The sequence below is a fragment of the Poecile atricapillus genome, chromosome 10 (genome assembly GCF_030490865.1).
Source record: "Poecile atricapillus isolate bPoeAtr1 chromosome 10, bPoeAtr1.hap1, whole genome shotgun sequence".
Classification (NCBI taxonomy): domain Eukaryota; kingdom Metazoa; phylum Chordata; class Aves; order Passeriformes; family Paridae; genus Poecile; species Poecile atricapillus.
Window position 1 is genome coordinate 9,372,016 of NC_081258.1, and position 21,356 is coordinate 9,393,371.

At 46.2% G+C, this 21,356-nt stretch overlaps 1 protein-coding gene across 4 annotated transcripts in view; it reads right to left on the minus strand.

Annotated features, from left to right (window-relative positions):
• ZNF423 (zinc finger protein 423) overlaps positions 1–21,356 on the minus strand; it is a 262,152-nt gene that overhangs the window by 219,462 nt on the left and 21,334 nt on the right. Inside the window, exon 1 of one of the 4 annotated variants that reach the window (XM_058845964.1) lies at positions 6,507–6,942. The exons of the other annotated variants lie outside the window; for them this stretch is intronic. Coding sequence (XP_058701947.1) covers positions 6,507–6,546 — 40 coding nt within the window. The 5' untranslated portion in view covers positions 6,547–6,942. Of the gene's footprint in view, positions 1–6,506; positions 6,943–21,356 lie in introns of those variants that run through there. 4 annotated transcript variants of the gene reach the window in all.

A 21,356-nucleotide genomic window follows, 5' to 3' on the forward strand; every position in this document is an offset into this window, starting at 1 on the left:
ATAAAAAAGCTAAAAAGTTGACTTAATACATCCAAGGGGGAAGAGGGAAAAAAATTAATAATTGTACTGCATATGATTAACAAGTGGCATTTACTAGCTCTACAAATTGGTCTTTCTGTTGCCTAATCTGTGGCTAGAAAGGAAAAGGTTTTCTTTCTAAGCAAGTGCAAACAATATAATGAAGGTACTTATGGCTAGATTCAGATGGGTATTGCAGCGCTACCCGAAGTCAGTCATTCTGTGGGAAGCTAATGCCATCCACAACCCACAGCACCACAAGGAGATCTGTGAGCCCATTCCAAATGGCAGCACCCAGTCTCCAACACCATCAGGTCCCTTTGTTCACATTTTTGAAAGCAAGCCATTGCAAGAGGTCGAAGCTTGAGCCTTCTGTAGCTAGAAATGTCACAAGAGACCATTTAGTCCCCGCACATCCTTCTACTCCCCAGAATAATGTGACTCCAATAAGCCACCATAATTCACTGCCGCACATATATACATCTAGGTGTTGTCAAGAAGATGAAGGACTTAAAACTCACATCACCTTATTTGTCTAAGAGAAAAAGAAATCAGCTTCTCTCCATTTACTAATGGACATCAGGAAAGAAAATGCACGAGAATCTGCTTCTGGGCTCTAAAAGTATGTGGAATAAATGCACACAGAGCTCAGAGTTGGTCCTCGCTTGGCTCCAGCTCCCACCCACACTCTCCTGTGTCTGTGTCCACCAACGCACACACCAAAGCCAGGCCCTCCCCTCCACCACCATTTGTCAGTCAAGATTTAGCAGGAGTCTCTAATAGGTTTCATATTAGTAGTATTTCATTTCTCCAGCACATTTACTAGGATACAAGGGAATATAACAGCCACGCTTTTTCAGAGGCATTTACGGAGAACATTGATGGAGTGATGAGGACCCGATATAGGCATTTTATACGACAGCTCAATTATTGTGGGTAATTAATAATCTTTTGTGTAAGAGAATGTTATAATACATATGACGCATGAGACCGGGAGATTATTTCTTTTTCAAAATAAATGTGGTATGCATTTTTCAAATGCTGTAATCATCTAAAATTGATTTCACAAATTGGAATTGGAAAGCAAGATAAAAATTAACCAATTCAATAAAAATAGCCAAGTAAACAATTACAAGTCCACTTATCAAATGGAAGTAAATATTAATTCTGCAGTATGAGAAAGTCTCATCATTCACAAAACCAGCAGGTGAGGTAGGGTTTTTAAAATGTTTACTGTAGTAATTGATCACTGGGTACTACCTCAAGCATTCAATTTAGTTAATTTAACCAAGCTTAAACCACTTACCCACGTTTAACCTGAAAGTTAATTTGGCACCAAACAATAGATAAAACCAAGCCAAAGCCACATCTATGATAAGACAATCTGTATTTACACAAGCTTAACGCATCTACAAAACATCATTTTTATATCCAATTCAGAGGATGGCATGAACATCTGCTTTCACTTCAAGACATTAATTTTCAATTATTGAAGAAAAACAAAATAAATCCTGACAAATTACTGGTAACTGTAGAATCTTTTGTTACTCTATTAGTTTATAATAGTAATTTAGAAATCCTACAATTAACGTCCTACAAGAGGTCTCTGATTATTTTTTTTCCATGTGTCATCTGAAGCAATTCAGCAGTGAATGATGTTCTTTAACTTGCACTGATTTTACACAAATATTTTTGAAGAAAAATGTAGGAAGAATTCTCCAAGATCTGTACAATGGTAGTTGTTCTTCTTCAATGGCTTTAGACATAGTATCACTAAAAATATGAGATTCCTAATTTCTTCCCATTTATATTTAAATGTTTTGTGTTACCTTTCCCACTCTTTTCAATTTTTGGCCACGTTTATTCGTTATATTCACTGAGACCAATGGGAACAGGCCGCAATTAAAAGGTGTTTGCACACAGGCAGGAGTTTCAATCAGTAAAACCAGTTAAATACCACCCAGATCCCGGCCAGGAGAGGATACCAGAGGGAGAGAAAAGCAGGAAAATGGGACTTGTGGAGTTCAGAGGAGAATGCTGCTAGGCTTGTAGCAAAATACACAGGCAAAAATTAAAAACTGCAGGCTAATCCCTGAAGGCAGTGCTCGGAATACTGCATGGATTCAAACACTCTCAGGGCACCAGCCCCACAATGAAACACCAACATCTCCAATTATTCCTAATCCCCCAAAAGCTACACTTGATAAAGAACAATCAAGAGTGTAATCTTATTTGATATGAGTTTTATCAATTTTAGCTGCTGCTTTCACTGTATCAATAAAATTCCACCGAAACTTGAATGAACTGTAAAATTAAAGGATAATCACACAAGTCTCTTGTATTTGGCAATTATGATTATACTTGTCAAAATTTAATTTGTAGAATGTACTGTTCCAGTACCTTCAGGTTCTTCTTTATCAACTGGGAAAAAAGGAAAATTATATCTTTAAGACAAGTATGAAAGACATTGTTACTTCCACAGTCAACTCTGTAACTGAGCTCCGACATTGTATAATTGACTTTGCAAGCAGAACAACAGCAATATAACAAAGAAAATGTCAGTGTTTTCACAGCGCTAATCTATAGCACTAGGAGGGCCTCCTGCTGTCAGCCAGAGCTGACAATACAATAGCTTTCAAAGGGATATTACCATCATGCTTTTATTCTTGACATCAATCAAGACAAAGAGAATCCTTTTCACAAGACTTTCAAAATCAAACCTTTGTATGAGCAGATAGGTAAAACAGCATTCCTTTAAAGAAGATCATTCATAGCAATCAACTAATTGGAACTCAGCAAATGGTTGAAGTATTTTTATTTACTTTGCAGATAACGAAGTAATGAGCAACCCCCCTTTTCTCTTCTTGACTGACACAAATGAGGCAGGTAGGGTGTGAATCAAAAGTTTCTATCAGCATTTTTTGCCAACAGAAAGCAAAAAAATATGACAGCGATTCTGCAACTTCAAGTAGGATAACAAATCTAGAGTTAATTAGTGAATTCTTTTGCAAAACAGTTTGATTACCAACTAGCATGTTTATGCACAAAATACCCCCGCAAGCTGACAGCAATTTGCAGAACTGTCAAATTCAGCAGCCAAAGTGCATCTGATGCTTAAAACCTTGTGCCAGCGCAAGCCCAGTCCCACAAATGGAATCCAGTAATGCCTCAATAACCATTACACGGGACTGGAAATCCACGGGTTGCTGTTACCCGCATCCCAGCACTGCACTTCCAGAACCACCCCCAAGCATGAGAAGCTGCAGTTTGACCAAGGGGAAGAAGGAGGACCTGCCCTCCTCAGCCCCCTGAGAGGACTGGGTGCCCCCGCTCCAGCGCCAAACAAGCTTTTAAGGACACGGGTGTTAATATCAGCGCCCATCAGCTGTAATGGGGGACAAGACAGAGTGCTTTGACACTGACAGCTCTGTTATGTTCTGGGGTTCAGGTCCACGTGGTTTTAACAACTGAGTAAGGTATAACTTTTCCTTACAGAGAGCTGGAGAAGCTCTCAGCAGTTGAGGTTACTGGCAACAGGGCAAGAGTCTGTGCTGAGGAAAATTACTTTCATGGGCTTCATCTGTGATGTGAAGTAAAGCTTCAGAAAGCATTTTACTCCACCACTGCTACCACCACACTGTCCCCTAAGTGTTTATTTTGCAAACTAGCAAATATTCAATACTCACGCTTTTATTCCGTTCTAATTGACATGAGACCACCTTCCTTTAAGCCAACATTGTCCCCAACCACCAGCTATAAGGTTAGTATCTTCAACTCTGCACAAACCAATGGTCAAAACAAATCAGTGAATTGTATTGCAAATCATAAATTCCATGTCAGGGGGAAGCCCAGGGCTACTGCTGGAGTTTCAGCTATAGGAATTACTGTAAATTTCTGCCAGGCTGAACCTGAGACCTGATAATATAGCACAGGGGGCACCTGACCTGCAGCTGTGCTGGCATCCACTTTGGGTTTGCTATCACTTCATTTTCAATAACACACATCTAAGACTTGTCAACATTCGATACTTCTGTCAAAGTCAATCACTTCTTTAAAGTCAGCATCGCTCCCACTTAAAGTGCAGTTTGCATGCAGAATAATCCCTTTCATCACAGGCACAGACTGATCCTATTTTAGTGCATAATCTTTCTGAATGAGAAAGGATACACAAATCTTCTAGTGGTTAATAAATAGCAAAGCTGCTATACTTAGTGAAATAAAGGATGGAAATGAGAAAAATGTTAAATTATTTTAAGTCCTAAATGCCACACATATATCCACGAAATTTATGCTTGTTTTCTTCTCAGCTGAATTGGGAAACCTATGACCTCAGAGTGCCTTTATTTATTACATCTCAATTATTTCCATGGAAACGTGTACTGTGGCAATCTACTGGGTTGCCAGCTCCCTAGACCACAAAATGTATACAACAGACTTTTTACAAGCAGAAGACATGGGTGAACAGAAAGAAATTACGAATTTCTTTATCCTACATGCACATATGAGCTGCCTCCTATTATTCAGAATTTCACCCAGATTCAGCTCATTCTTAGACTCCCCATTAGGCAGCTCAAGCTAAGACCTGTAATTTACATCCAGTTTATGCTGAAGCTGGAAACAACATTTTGTTGTGCCTAGAGACATCAGAAATATTTAGAATCTTTAAAACCTGGCCTTCACCCAGCTTACTGTTGCAAAGACCTTCTAGATATTTCTGCATTACAGGGATAATGTTTCTCAGCTATGACTTGCCAGTAAGCTACCTGCTTTAATTCATAAAAGTGATCATGTAAATAGTGATCAGTTCTATATCAGAATTAAAGTCAAATTTTCATTATAAAGTATCAACCACTTGCAAGAGATACTGCTGCCTAAAAGTAATGAGGAAGAAAACAAGAGAGTAATAAATGGTAAATATCTAATGTTGTATGTCACAAGATGTCAAGGTTTACTAACTGAGCTTCTAGAGCAAACATTGTTTTCACTGGCATAGAACTATTTCCTGAATGTTAAATGTGACACTTTAGCACAGGAAAATATTTTAAACTCCAGAGGCCTGGCCACTAAATGTGATCTCCTCATCTGGGAGAAGTCATGACCCAAGGCCTGCTCCACTGTTCTCAAACTGTGATTCTTTTCGTTTCAAACAATGTCTTTCAGAGCATCCCCTAGAAATAGCTCTGTCTCTGCCCTTTCTTCTGCCCGGAGACTGTAGCATTCATCTACCAATTACTGAAGTAGCTCCTTGAGCAGATTGTCCGGGATTGTGGAGGGTCACAATGCCACGCTGCAAACCTGCCCCACAGCACAATGCCAAAAGGTGCTCTTAATTTTGGGAAAAATGATTAAGTGGGTTGTACAAAGATGAAGGTCCGACTTTACAAAAACTTGATAAACATTTGAAGCACATACAACTTACATTGCAATCATCTATTAGAGAATTAATATGTCACAAATAATATAAAATGGCCCTGGACGGGGTTTCAATTTGTTCTTTAGCTGGTCGATTAATTGCACGCTAATTTTGTTCACTCACGAGTTATTTAATTACAAAAGCTTTGGACTTTTTGTTTCATCTTCTGGGCATCCAAAGTTCTGATCCTTTTGTGCTTCTACAACAAAGCCTCCAGTCCTCCGAGTTTGCGACTTCTGCTTTGTGCAGAGGACAATAAAACCTTCCCCAACATCGGCTAACCTCCTCGTGGCTGGGAGCGAAAGGCTTCGGGAATCACGCTTTCTCTCTCGCACCCATTCACTTAAAACTCAAAAAGCTGGCAAGGCGTGCAGTACGGCGCGGGGCTGGTCCCGGCCCTCCCTTTACGTTTCTCCAGCAGCTGTTTTCTTATGGAAGTAAATAGGAGATTTTAAACGCCGCTTCGCTGGGCATGGAGAAGAATACGCGTAGTTTAATGTCTAACCTTTACTCATAAAGCCGTTACTAAATTTGGCCATTGTTTCTTCAAGCTCAAGCAAATTCTCAACCCCTATCTATCAAATCGGGTTTAATTCTCCCCTTCTTTCACCACCCTTGCGCGCATTGGACAGAAGGAGCAAACAGACGGCGCTACTATTCCCAATCATAAAGGAACATTAATTTCGGTCTAACCGGCTAAAACACGAGTGAGCTCATTCCTCCCTTCGCCGGCCCGCCGATGCGCCACCGCACCCGAGCATCACCGCGAAACTTTCCTCCCTCCCCGCCTCAACGATGCCACCGGCTCCTTTCATCAATTATCGCGACACGTGTCGCCGGCACCGCGGTAGCACAGAGCCCCGGAACGGGCGGCGGGCGGGCGGATGCTCCGCGTGGGGAGACGCCGTCGGTTCCGGGGGGGTCTCCGCCACCACCAGCCCGTACCGGGGGGGGATTCGCAATCCCCGCCAAGCCGGGCCCCGGCCCTGATTGGCCGCGTCGCGGCGGCGGAGGCGGCGGCGGCTGCCCGGGGCCGGGCGGCGGCGGCGGCGGGGGCCGGCGGAGGATGCCTTACCTTTCACCGAGCGGGGCTTGGCTTGCTTCCTCCTGGACATGTCCGGGCGCCGTGGCTTGTCCTCCTCCTCCTCGTCTTCCTCCTGTCCTTTCCTTCTCTTCCTCTCCCTGCCTTCTCTCTCGCCCCCCCGCCCCCCGCACCTCCAAACTTTGCGAGGCGAAGCGGCAGCAGCGGGATCGATTATTTGATTTTCTCACTTCTTTCGCCTGTTGCAATGCGGCAAGTTCAACTCCTCTTTCCACCCTCTCGGGCACCTTCCCCCGGGGAAAAAGAAAAAAAAAGAAAAAAAAAAAAGGAAAAAAAAAAGAAAAAAAGGAAAAAAATCGCGGGCGCAACAGTTGCAATATTTTTTTCCTTCTTGTTTTGTTTTTTTTTGTTTGTTTGTTTGGGTTTTTAGTTTTTTTTTTGTTCCTTCCTTCCCTCCCCCCCCCTTGGATGTGCAAATTCTACCGACGCAAAGCGAGCCCGGCCCGCGCCCCCACCCGCCTTTTTGTTCCCTTTAAAGTTTGCAGGCGCCCTGCGGCTCAGTCCGGCTCGCACTTTCGGAATAATAAAATTTTTTTTTAAAGGGAAAGGGAAAAAAAAAAAAAAAAGAAAAGAAAAAAAAAAAAAGCAAGCAGCAGAGCCCTGTGCGGGGTCCCTGGCTGTGGGGTGGGGGAGGGCGCGCGGCGAGAACTCAGTGTCTAAACCCACGAGGAGCTCCGGCCCCGGCAATCCGGGGCGCTCCGGGGGTGCGACCTTGTTGCGATTTTCCTAAATCCTCCCTCGGCCGCGCTCGGCCCCCTCCCTCCCTCTCTGCCCGCTCGCCCCCGGCTGCCTCTCCCTTCCTCGCCCCCGCCGCTGGCCGGGGAGGGCGACGAGTCCTTTTTTATGCTGGCGGCGGGGGCCGAGGGGCGGCCGCCCCGTGTCCCCGGCGCGGCGCGGCCGGCCGTGCGCGGCGCGGAGCTGGAGCTGGAGCTGGAGCTGGAGCTGGGCTGGCGGGCGGGTGGGCTCCCCGCGGCCGGCCGCGCTCGCAGCCGCCTTCCCCTGCACGCACGCACTTCGCGGAACAAGGTAAGTGCCTCTTTGCATCGATGCCGGGGCCGCTAGCTGCCTCCATGGGTTATTCGCTGGAAGGTGGCACCGTTCCTGCCTTCATTGCTGCCGCTGCTGCCGCTGCTGCCCTGGGTTTTTATTTTCTTTAGCTCTCGCCAGCCTCCCTCTCTTTTCTTTGTCCTGGCTCCTTTTCCTCCTCCTGATCTTGCTGCTGGGGCTGCAGTGCAGACACACATAATAAAGCCAGGCTTGGCTGGAAATGTAGCTGAGTCCCAGCAGGAGGATGTGAGGAGTGGAGTCCCGGCGGGGGAGCGCTCTGATCCCGTAGGGAGCCCCGCGCAGCCTGCGCCGATCAGACGGAGAGAGAGCCAACAGCACCGAGCCATGGACGGCCCGGGAAATACAGCGGCCGCCCGCAAAACGCGGACCGCCGCCGCGGACCGGACTCGCGGCCGCGCGGAGCCGCCGCCCCCCCCTCCCCACCCCCCCCACCCCGCCCGCCCCGTCGGGTCCGGCCCGGCCCGCAGAGCGCAGCCCCCGCGCAGCCGGGCCGGGCCGGGCCGCTCTCCATCTGCACCGGGGCGGGGGCTCTGAAATCCCCCCCGAGGGCCAAGGGCTCAGCGGCCGCGGGAAAAGTCGCAGGCGGTTTTTAACTCACACACACACACACACACACACACCCCTCCGCTGCCTGTTTGTGCAGAGCTGGGAGGGAGAGTTACTTTACTCTGCCTCTCCCAAGGTGTTAAATTTAGCAGGACCTGGAGTTGCCTGCGCCTCTCCACTGGGAGAGCAGCTTCTAGAAAAATCTGAACTTGTCATCTCCCGGAGCACTTGGTGCCGAGTTATGAATGAAATTACTCAAGATAAACACTCCGTCGGTTTCCTCTCGCATTTAGACAGGGTTTGTTCGTTTCACTGAGCTTTTACTGCTGTGTAAGAACAAGGTACATCCAGCACTTCATTTACTGTGCCCCAAGCAGAGGAATTGTGTCTCCAAGCATCCTCACCCCAGCACGTGATGGGCCATCACGAGAGCCCAGTTGTATATCTGGACATCAAAAGAGAAGGTGTCCTGAATGAAAGGAATGAGTTTTGCTAAGATCCTGTGAAAATAGCCCTGTCAGAGGAAGGTGCTGAAGCCAGGCCCCAGGGCACTGGTGAGGAGGCTGCAGTCTGCCCAGCCTTCGGGCAGGGGGCTGGGTATGGGCACTGCTTTCTTGCTAGTGAACTCCATCTGGAGAATATCTTCCTTTTTTCTTTTTTCCCCACACCAAAAGAAAACCAAGCAGCTCAGGAATGAGTTTGTCATTTAATGAAGTGAGTTCAGTATAGAACTGTAAAAATTTTTCCTAGTGCAGCATCACATTTGAATAGATGTTTAGTGTTGATTTTCTGTTTTCTTAAGGTTTGACAGAAACTATTGGGTTTTTTAATGTCATATTAAAGGTTTACAGTTCTCTCCTACTGATTACTGCCACAGACTGGACATACAGTAAAAAATATTTCCTGTAACACTCCTATAATCAAGGTATACTTCTTCCACCCTACTGCACTAAGTAGCAAATTGAGGGTTCAAAAAGGCAGCCTGGAACAAGGATGGATTGCTAAAGAACCCATAGCCACAATTCTGATTCCAATAGAAATGGGGATAACTCTAGTTGACACAGATTCACCACTATAAAAGCCAATGTAGTAGCAGTTTCTGTAAAGAAAAAAGGAAGGTTGAGAAGGGGAAGAAAGTGTTGTGATACGGATATACTGAAAAACACCGGATCGTGGTAAATTTGGTCAGCGTGACCCTAGATTCATATCCATTCAGCATCAGTTGGATCAGGAACTGAATTACTTCAGTATCCTTGTCTTATTGGAGAGGCTTAATCCCCAGGCTATCAACTTGTTTCTGTTCTCTCACTGGCCCAATGAATATTTAATTATTCTTACAAAGCAGAACAGCTTCAGCAGGACAGATTCTCATCCCAGAATGTGCTGGCGGTTGGGCACTCTCAGAGGAGTTCAGAGACCCAAATTCAAATCCCCGTGCAATCAAGCAAAGAGGGGATTTCAATCTTAGTTTTACACATTCCACTTGGCAAGTAATTCCCAAGCCCCACTGCCACCCCAAGCCCCTTTGCCATCCAGCCCTCTGTTCCCACAATTTCTATATTTTTTAAAAAATAACTTTAAATCATGCAATTTAAATGAACAACTTTTCTCCATTTCTTAAATTCATCAGGAAATCTATAAATTTTCATTTTAATTTTTTTTACCTTTTCAGTTGCCAGAGAGCCAGTGAGAAGCTTATTTGCAAGGCTCTACCTGGTTCAGAGCAAGGTGAGGAACCCTGCTCTGAGCATCCCCAGCTCCTCCCTTGAAAGTAGTTCAAGTTCACTCCTACAGCTGTTGCAAAAGCAGCAGCACCCTTAAAACCATTATCTTTCATGGTGGCATCCATTGAGAAACATCCAGTTTATAGCTAGAGATAAAGTGAGAGGGTAGGTTTGACAGAAAAAATTAATCAGAGATATAAATCTGTCTTTAAATGTAGCATACACATATATAATTATGAATTCATCCCTCTCTATTATCTTCAAACCCTGCAATACACAGATTTCCTCCAGGCCCTGCTCTGTAACTACAGCTCTGCTCCACAGAGTTTTCCAACATGTGTCTAAATGCTTTTCTGCTCTATTGTCACAACACATCATTTGTGCATCTCCTCCAGATATATGTACATGGAGTTTATGTGGTCCGGCAGCCACTCTTGAGCAAAGAAAACCCCGTAACCCTGCTGGGCCCCCCAGAGAAATGGGGAGTTCACCCATCCAGGCTCTCTTCCCAACACCAGAACTTAAACTCATATTGTCATTAAAATAGATACATTCCAAGAGCGCTAATAACAAGGGAAGACTTCACAGGCTTTATTAAAATATTTAAGGCAAGTGACACCAGCCTGTGTGCTAATTTAATAAAAATACATTTAATAATTTAATTTAATTATGGTAATTTAAGAATGCAATAAAAATATTTTTTGAATCTCTTATCAATCTTGTTCCCTCACAGATGCTTTTTCTTTTTATTCTGGGGAATTTTAATAAAAGCACAAAGCCAAGACTGCCAGAGTGCAGAGCTGTTCTCTCCGGGAGAGAACCAAGAGCCCTCCTGCAGCTCCGAATGACGTCCATGTCTCATCAGGTCGCTGGGACAATTTGGATGCCGGATTCTCTGCTTGTAACCCCTTTTGGGAATGTCATTGTTCTATATTATGCATGACACAGATCCTATACTATACACAACGCAGCTGCTGGTGAAAGGGAACCAGTCCTGAGATGCAGAGGAGCCCCCCAAGCTCAGCATGGCTTGTCTGAAAACAGGATTTGCTGGTGGAGGCATCCGCCACTTCCTCCATCAGATTTGCCATCCAAGCCCCATGAGGCTGACACTGAGGCACCAAACCTTCATCGTCAGGGACATGGTGGTCCCTGCCCCTCCACTCACTGCCATGCCTCTCCTCAAAGACACCAGTGCTGGTGTCAATGTGCTCCTTCTCTGGGGGAAACCGATACACTTGCTTTCCATGCCAGCTAATTCAAGATGATTTCATTTTGCTGTGCTCTCTTCTGCTACGTGCATGCACAGTGAACATAATTTTTAAAGTCTGATGACTTTCAGGAAGATGCCATCCATAACAATAGTGACATCTGAGATAGTCCCGCCCTGGCAGCCTTATAGGAAACTGATTGGCCTTTCTCTGGAAAATGTAGGTGGGACTACCAGCCTCTCTATAGTTATAGATCTATTTCATTCAATACTTAGAGCAAACTGCTATACATTTCTAAATATAGAGAATTATTCTGAAAGTGTCTCAGAATCAGTTTTCAATTACAAGTTAGATAAAAATGGCACAGTTGTGTAAAGGCAAAAACACAAACTTCATAAAAGGGATGTTAAACAAGGACTATGGGAGTTAGGTGCCCAATGAATCTGGCCTGCTTTGAGAAAGCCAGCCTCAGTAAGGATTTAAACTTTCTAAAATCAAAAAGAGGAGTATCTTCAACACATAAAAAGACTGAGTGGGTGATCACCCATTACTAGGCAGCAGAGGGAAGATCACTATAATTGTAGAGCAGCCAGTAAGAGTCAACCTATAATAAAGAATATATTATATGTGTAGACCTAATTAAGAGATGCTGCATAATATCTAAGAAATGTGGCAAAAGGCTGATGCCCCAGAATAAGCCATACTGCACAATCTGATCAGAGGGTGCAGCTAAAGAGACCAGGCAAAATGGAAATTGAGCAGTGCCAAGACCTGGTATCCAAGGCACTTACACCCTCACCAGCCCTCAGCACAGCAGGAGCTGCTCTGGCTGAGGTGTGACAGAGGTGGGCGAACACCTGAGCTCTCTGGGTGTGCAAAGGAATACAGGCACATGCAGGAAACTATTAAAGGACTAGATTATTTCTTAAAAGAGATAATGTTTTCAAAGCACACAGCACAATGCAATCATTCAGCAGAGAGTCAAATGTCACAGTGGATACAGCTGCAAGACAGTGTCTCTCTTTATTTACAGTAAAATATGTCAAATAGGGAACACAAAGGCAGCGTCGGGATAAACATGGGGCTGGAGCACACAAAGGCAAGCAGCATCCACAGCGCATCAGGCAACCTGAATAAAAGCCCCGACTACAATACCAGCCCAGTTTCTATGGTGCTCTTGAGTTAAAGCTTCCAAACACTTTACATAAATAAATAACTGGCATCCAACATTTTAGTCATAAGCAAGGACTGACATAGCCTTAAATTTGGGCTACAGAGCAGCAGAAAGCAGGGGTGCTCCAGAGGGAGCATGTGCACAGAAAGGAAAGGCTTCACATGAAGAATTGGTGGTGTGTGCAGGCAGCATCCAGCCAGAGCGCCTGAGTTTACACTTTGGGAAGCAACAGTGAAAAGGGATTGAGGTGTTATCAAGGGCACTGAAATACAAAGGGGAAGTTTCACTGTGAAACACATTTTAATGCAAACAGGATTAGAAGCCTGTTTCATGTGCACATGCCGTGTGCACCTATATTATTATTAACACATCTCTAATAAGCACAGTGATTTAAAAATTATTTTTCACTTGTGTTTGGCTCTTACTTTTATCAGTCATTTTTTTTTTAGGTAAGGAAGATACAATAGTCTGAAATTAAGATAGAGTAAGTAGTGCAGTTAGTGGCATTTTTTGAAAAATACAGTAATACACTGGAGCTGAATCTAGCTCAAATATCACAAAATACCCATCTGTAAATTAATCACATATTCCCCCCCCCCCCCCCCCCCAGTTACAGTAAAAGTAATTACTTTTAATAGTAATAGTGCTAAAGACACAGATCATTCAATGCCCTACAAATACAAGCAGGTATTCCATAGTTGACCAAGCAAAGTATTCATTTTGGCCTCTGTTCAAATTAGGTGAGGGAGTCGGGCAGAGGATCTGCACTTCATGACAAAACCACCTTTAGCACAAAGAATTTTCCAGGCTCTGCATCTGCCTTTTGAATATTCCTGTAATGACAACTTAGAGCATTATAATGTTACTTAATAACTTACAATGTCTACTATAAGAAAGTATCATATTTCCATATTTTTGTCACAGCTCAGAGAAAAGTCTCTCTTTGTGATCCACATATTCTGTGTTCTTTTCATTCCTGTTGGTCGTGGGTCTGTACTGCTGCTCAAAGGACATAAAGAATTAAAACCACATTATTCATTTGAATTAGTTAGAAGTGGCTGAAGCCCTGGTAGGAAGGTGCTCGGTGGCTCTGGGGTGAGGTGGCCAGTGGAGGTATGTTACAGGCTCTCCAGCTGCTGGCTCCAGCACGGGCTCCTGTCCCTCACCCTCTCCTTGGTGTCAGCTCAGCTCTGCAAGCTCCGACGAGGCATTTCTGCAATGAGGATGGGTCACTGCGTCTCTTTCCCCGTGAGAGTAGTTCACTGTGCCCACTGAGACCCTTTCTTACCAGGGTTGCGATCAAAGAGCTCATTCACTTTACCGGGCTTTGTTACTCGGATGGAAGCTCCCCTTATACTCAACAGGCATCTTCGCTGCTCTCTGGCCAGCAGCGGTGGCAAACGCCACCATATAGGATTTATGATTTAATTCACATCTTTTCCAGGTCTGCTGACTCGGATAATGTTGCGATACGGAGAACGAAAGTCAGTTGGAATGACAAGCGAAAAAGCCGGAGGAGAGGAGAGGCACAGCAAGGGCAGCCCAGGAGCTCAGCAAGGGGCTCCAGAAGCTCCAGGGCAAAGCATGGCAGCAGCCTTCAAAGCTGTTCCTTCTCCACCAGTACAAAGCCATTTAAGTGCACTCTTTCAGTTGAATGCTGTGTACTTTTACATAACTGAAGGAGAACAAATACCCCATTAGCAGATAATTAGCACTTGGACTCTGAGTACTTGTTTAAGGTATTATGGATCGACCTCCAGCATTAGGAGTGATTCATGTCCCCCATATATTCAGGCATCTTTGTTTCTGTTTTTGATTATAAATTTCCGTGCCGTTTATCTGTGTAATATTTATGAGATGTTCAGAATTACACTCCAGAGACAGAAGATTTCTCTACCCAGAGAAAAGGTTTAGCAATGTTAATAACTAATAGTGGGCACATCACTTTTCCTTGCACCTTCCCTTCCACCTTGCAGTCAAAAAGTCCCATTCACACTAGTCCGGGATCATCTCTCGAGGTGGACTGTGGATTTTCTCAGCCATTAAGCCCGGTCCCAGCAGGAGTTAGGAAGTGCTGTGAGGCCTCGGGGCAAACTCACCCCGGGAACTGGACCTGGCGGCACCCACACCATGGAAACTCTCAAAATGTGGTATCACAGACTGCCAAACACAACCAGGCAGCTGCCGTCTGGACCGGCTCCTGTGAGGAGTCACAGAGCAACCTGTCCCCATGTCTGGACTCTTAGAAGCATTTTACATGGGTAGGCACAGATTGTCTAAAACTTCCTACATTTCCAAAGGCTTCCACTCCACTGGTGTTTTCTCAATAAAATAACAGGGAGAAGCGATCTCTCCATACCTCCGTTTCCTCATAAACCAAACAAAAATAAGAGTTCTTAAACACTTTTCCAATCCTGGCAGCATTACCCAGCCATCTACTACTGCTGTTGCGTCTTCAAAAAGTGTGCACCAACTGAAGATGCTTTGCACCAAAACCTCCTCGAGATTGTCTCTGCCATGAAAATCATCACTGGCCACATTGGCAAGTAGTGGTACGAAACCAGTGCTCACAACTGCAGTACCGTGTGCCCCAGCTCAGCCTGTCCATGCCTGACATCCCCAGGGGATGATGCCTCTCTACCCTCAGAGCTGTTCACAGGTCCAGAAAAGCAAAGTCCAAACAACAGCTTCACATAAAACCAAACAGCTTGAGGACAGGCAGCCTAACTGCTGCTGTCACCTCCTCTTGCAGCTCCTTCTCACTGAACTGAAGAAAAGAAAACTGAAACACAAATCAAGTCCCATTCTACAAAATTAATAGTTTCCACTTGGTTCTTTTCTGTGCCTGCTTTCATTCTGTAATTACGCAAAAAGACACAACGTACTGCATGGTGCTATTGATTAGCAAACCCCACAGCTGCACAGGCAGACCTGCAGGCAGTTTTGAAAGAGGCACTTTAAAGAAAGTTTGTTCTTTAATACCAAGATATTTATGGTCCCTCTTCTGATTTGGTGTGATAACATGGATGAGCTTGTGTCAGGGAGCAGGTGGCAGTGTAAGAACATACAGTTTTAAAAACTTCTCAAGAAAGTTATCTTGTCACTATTTAATAGAAAATTATTGAATAGAAAATTATCGCATTGCTATTGAATTATGATGTAAAAAATCCAAGGAAAAGATCTCATTCTCTACTAAATTCAATAAGTAATTTCTATAGAATGTACATAGGTTTCTTCAGACCTTTCTCAGTTTCATCTCTCCAGTGGGTTTTGGAAGGCTCACAGAGTTATCATCCCAACTGATGTTCTGTTTAAATCCTATGATTGGCAGTGTTTATTTTTCTCTTATTAGGACTTCTTTCGTTGATAGAAAGGAATTAGTTTTATCAGCAATAATGCTTACAGCCAGCTGGGAAAAATAGGAGAGGCCATAAGGTTTAAAGAGAGCTGGATTTGTTTACATTTATTTTTAGGATTTTATTTTTAAATCCTAAAGCATATTTTTAAATGCATCAGTGCAAATTCTTAAAATACTTATAACAATATCAACTTTAAAAAATTGCCCTGCTGTTTATTCGGTTATCTTGCTACGTAGCTCAATACTATTGTCGTGTCCTCCAATCAGGCACCGAATGCCCAGGGTCCCGGTGCGTGGAATTTCCCAGAGGCGGGCACAAACTTCCACGAGGGCAGCAGATGAAAAGCCCCTACTCCAGAAGATTGCACACTTCTCCGGGCAACCACCACTGCTGTCTGGGCGACCAGACTCCCGTGGACTGCCAGGGGGTTTCCCAGGTGGGCAGTGCCGTGAGGGTGCAGCTGGAAGGGCACGGCACGGGCAGCGGGGCGGTTCGAACATCGCCGCCGGGCACGGTGGGTGCTGTGAGGCCGGCTCCGGCTGGCCACAGCGGCGGCTGCGGGGCTGAGCTCTCCTGCCCGCAGATCCCGAGGGAATGCGATCCCAAAGCGATGGCCGTTCTCGGGAGCCATCGCCACTCGGGGAACAACATCACGTCAGGTCTGACATGTCTTCTCGAGAGAAAAACACAGCTCCGTGTAGCCCCGCCGTGGGAAAGGAGCCCGGTGCAGCGTTTGGGAGCCCGCAGCTCTGGTGCCGTGCCCAGCCCCGGGCGAGCAGCTCGGAGGGGCTCACGGCGGCACAGCCGGGGCGCGGGGCCACGCTGGGAGCAGCTGGACAGGCCACGAATTCCTGCCGGCGGCCGGCCCGGCGGGGCATAGCAACGGGAGCCGGGGGAGGAACGGGAAGCAGCGGGAGCTGTGAGAAAGCGAGCGGCGCCGCGGGGCGAGGCGGGGGCGCGGAGGAGAAGGAGGAGGCGGCGGCAGGGGCGGCTCGGGCCCTCCCGCCGGGCACGGCTCCTTTCCGGGGCAGCCGTACGCCACCCAAAGCCGCCGGATCGCGCCGCTCAGGTTCGTGACAGCCTGCCCCGGGCTCGGCCCCGGAGCCCGCCGCGACACGCACGGCGCTGCCACCGCTCCCCGGGCCGCTCCTCGGCCGAGGCTGCGGAGCCGCATCGCTCCCCGGGCCGCTCCTCGGCCGAGGCTGCGGAGCCGCATCGCTCCCCGGGCCGCTCCTCGGCCGAGGCTGCGGAGCCGCATCGCTCCCCGGCCGCGGGCGGCTCCTGAAGTGCCGGGGCCCCGCGGCGGCTCCGCCGCTCGGTGCAGGGTCCGGCTCCCGAGGGGAGCCAGCCTCGCCGGGGGCCGGCATTGCACAGCCACTGGGTTTCATGTCAGAAGGGATGTTTTACTGCACGGGTTTGTTCTTCTGCATGGAGAAAATGTTAATCAACATGCAGAGGAGGGAGACACAATAGCTGTACAGATGCATTAAATATCTAGTTACTAGGTAATAAATAATTAATATACTTAATCAATTTCACCATACTCTGGTCAAGTAATATCCTTACAACCAATCAATAGCAATAAGATATAACACTTGTATGAGCCTTCTCTTTGCTGTGTGATCATTAATAACCAAGAGCTGAGCACTCCCCATACCGCAGGCCAGCAAAAACTTCAGGAAGTTTCAATTACATCAACAATTCTGCTTTTAGTTTGTGAAATGCTCCTGAAGAATCCAGCATGTAGGCTGGGGTTTCCCAATGAATTTAGGGAAGCTAAATGCCAAGCTTCTCTTCACTTTCAGTGAAAACAAATTCCCAGCAAGTTCAGGCCTCTGCAAAACCTTAGCCTTCATATTTTGCAAGTTACACATTGATAGTGCCAGGTTTTTACCACTTTCCTAATTTTAGCTGGATACAGGGTCCTCTCCTATATAAGAAAGGGGGGAGAAAAGACAACCTGCGGAAGATTGCTTATTTGTACAAAATTTATTAAAGTCTGTAGATAAGGTTTAGAAAACTATCACAATTACTCTTCTGGCATTTGCAGACATCTGCACCTGGCAGAGCTCTCAGCTGGAGGCTACCGCAGGGCTGAGTCATTTCAGGAGGTAGCAACAACTGTCCTGATTTCCTCAGGAGTTAAAACAGTTCCCAACACACAGCAGTTTGTTTCTTGTCCAGCAATTTGGAGAGGGAGGTTTGTCCCCCACAGGATGACACATGGTGTGGAGGGCTGGTGCTCCTTCCAGGCCACTTGCCTCACTGCCCTGGGTGGCCACACACACGTGGGGCCTGGAGCCAGTCCCTTGGAGGAAGCAATGTCACCTGCTGTCTCAGGCACTGCCATGGCAGGAGGAAAAAGATGGCTTCTACTTCCAGGGATCAGTGGCACCAGCCCTGGGATGGGTCCTGCCTGTGGGTCCTCATCCCCTGCTCTGCCCTGGGAGTTCTGTCTGTTCAGGTGCACCCTGTCCAGCACCACCACAGGGCTCATGTCAGGTCACAGTGGCATTGGGACAGGGGTTGTTTCCAGACACTCTGCAGCTCCTCCAGTTCCTGGGAGCTACTAACATCACTGTGAACAAGGAAGTTTGCCTCTTCAGGGTATTTTTAGCAGTCTCCTGCCTAATGACCACAGGGTAAAGGCAGCCTAGCTGGATGAGAACAGGTCACTGAGACACAGTGACACTTGGTAACAAACCAAGGCTTGCCAAGTGTCAGAGCTAGCTGTGGCCTAGACTGTTTCTAAACCCCAGGCCACTGCCCTGCTTCCAGCTCACCCTTCCTCACTGCAGTGAGCTCCAGCAGTGTGTGTGAGGCCCCCAGTGCAGCCGTTCCCACATCAGCCATCCTGGCTGCAGTGCTGAGCTCACAGGGTGCAGATGGCCCCCCCAGCACCGAGTGTCGGGGCCAGGCTGGGGCCGCCAAACTAAAGAGCCACAGGAGGAAGAACAGAAGAGCTTTGTAGAAATATGTATTTTTACATCAGAGTCCTTTGTATATACAAAAAAACCCCACCCCGCTGTGCTAGGAGAAAAAAAGTCCTGTGGGCATTTCAGACCAACCTATTTTATTAATGCAAACTGCCAGATTCAACATGCGAGCCAGCCTGAAAAACAAGAGGCTGAGAATGAGGAACGTATCCATGGTAAGCACTCGGCAGGCCCGTCAGTCACATCACTCCTAGCTGGGAATCAGAAATAGAGGCAGGCAACTGATAGTGATGCAAAACAAAGGTCTCTGTAATTTGGAGTGGGTTTTGCCAACTCTGCCTGGGGCTGTACTGTACCTGCCTTTTCCTTACTGTCAAATACTTGAGCTTCATGGACAAAACAGTAACAGCAAACATGTTTTGGATATGGAAAATATCTGTGCTGACTGCTGCCTACATTTGCACACCTGAGTGTGCAGACTCAGAACACAGCTGCATGCGGCCATGGATGGGGCTGGCTGGACCCGTCTGCAGCACCGTGGGCTTTACACAGCCAGTCGTTAATTGCCCTGTGCAGCATCGGTGTGAAATATTCATTTAGGAGCCCAGTGTGAAGTTTCAGGAGATTTCAAATGATATAAGAATAACTGCATATCAGAAAATGTCTATAAAATGAACTCTCAAGAAAATATGTGAAAAATTTAAACCCCAAGTCATTAAATATTCAGGGTGATGTATTTGCTCAGCTCTAATCAGCATCTGAAGAGGGCTGATAAATGCTACTTATGAGCAGTTCAAATAGCAGGATGGGTTAAAGTAAAAAAGAAAGTTAAATCCCAGGATATTAGCAGTCAGTAGAGGGAATTACTTGTCCAACAACAAGATAAAAAAAAAGGTTAGGATAAAAGGCTTTCTTAGATAAATACAATGGGCTTATTCCGATGGCTATCTCTCGAGGTGCAGACACCAATCTCCCAGGAAGAGCCAGAACTCCAGGTGCTCTCTCCAGGGACACACAGCAAAGAGCACCCATCTACCCTCACAGGGTCTTCTCTTCCACTGCCCACCTGAAGAAACAGGATACCTTTGATTTCACTGCCTCTCTAATGCTGTCAGAAGTTAGTACAGATATGCACACACGAAAGAAAGCTGCAGAGTCCTGTTTCGCTATGAAACCACACCACAAATCCCTCTCACCATCTTTGTTAGCAGAAAATATGTCTGTGAAGGCAGGGCACAGAGGACCAGAGCAATACTAGCTGAGACAGGAGCTGGAACAGAGACAGAAGTTAGGCTCTGGAGTCAACAGAAGTGTGGCTGGGTTTTTGGTGAGTATTCTGTGGCCTTGGGGCAGTGCCTCTCTGCCTCTGTGTCCATGAGAAGTGAGAAGTGCAGTTACCTCTGAGAACTGCACATTTAAGCATATGTCATGAGGAAAACAATGCTCTTGAACCACTCTGCCTCAGTTTCACCAGGAGCAAACCGAGCCAATAACTGCTATGTCTCTCTGGGGAATGCTCCATGATTTAGGCTGTATTTGGGTCATAAGAGACTTCAAAGGTCCTTTGAGCAAAAACATTAAAGTGCTGCAAAATATGACAGGCACTGGTAGACAGTGGCCTGGCAGTAAGGTATGCCTGAGCTACAAAATTCTGATCTTCCCTCCCTGGATGATTCTATCAGCCCTGCAATCACTTTTGCAGCTCTTCCTTGAACTCTTCCTTGCTCTAGCTATTTTCTTTTTTTGTACAAAATGGGATGCCCAGGTGCATCATGCTCTGACCCTGATGAGACCCTAACACACCTGGGTGTTCTCAGAGGGACCCCCAGCCCCACTAGAGCCTCCTTCTCCTGGTGCCTGTGGGCTGTGATGATGAGCTGCGTATCCCTCAGGAGCCCAAGACTTCACATGAGGAAGAGAAAAGCCTAAACATTATGGAAGAGGCTTAGACACTGTCAGAAGACAAGCTATGGAAAGAGCTGGCAAAGAATGTTACTAATATTTTAAGATCAGATAAACCTGACATTTTAGAGGGCTCTGGTCCGTTATTTTTGTTCAAATTATATGTGCATCTTCTAATAAATACCTCTGCAACCATAAACACAAAACATGAGAGGAACAGAGAAAGAAAAATCTCGCTGAACAAGGGAGTTACATACTGTAGGAATGCAGGAGTCTGTGATCTGCGTTATTTCTTTGCTTAAGGCCACCTAGCAACAGCACATAGGTTAATCCTCCACAGACTGAACAGACAGCATCAGCCAACAGGAAAACAAAACATCCCTGCTAGAAAAAAAATCAGAACAAGGATTACCCATTTGCAAGACGGTTGTAGGAACAGAGAGCAGCAAATAAGATAGAGGCATACATGATACTCCTGCAAAAGGAAGATTTCCCTGTAAATAGAGTTATTGTCCACCTTGTTATTAAAAATACAAAAAGAGCTTTACAACATTCACAGAAAACCTCTGTGGTAGCTGTGGGAGCCCTGCTCCACAGGGAGCTGGGAAGATGAGCTGTGGTCAAGGCTGGTTGCCATCTTAGAGAGCACTTTTAAATGATAAATAGAGTGTCCTCTAAAACAAAAAATAAACCTCCAGAGCCATAACCCTTCTGCCAGGGGTTATCAGCACCTTCAAGGACAGGTTCAGATCTCTACAAGCATTTCTTGGATGTTAAGACATACCATCACTTTCTTAAAGCCATTGTTTGCAGTGACTCAGCCCACTCTCTTTGCAGCTCTGCCAGGCTCCCCCACACCAGGACATTCTGCTAGAGGGCCCTGGGAATACAGAATTAACTCAC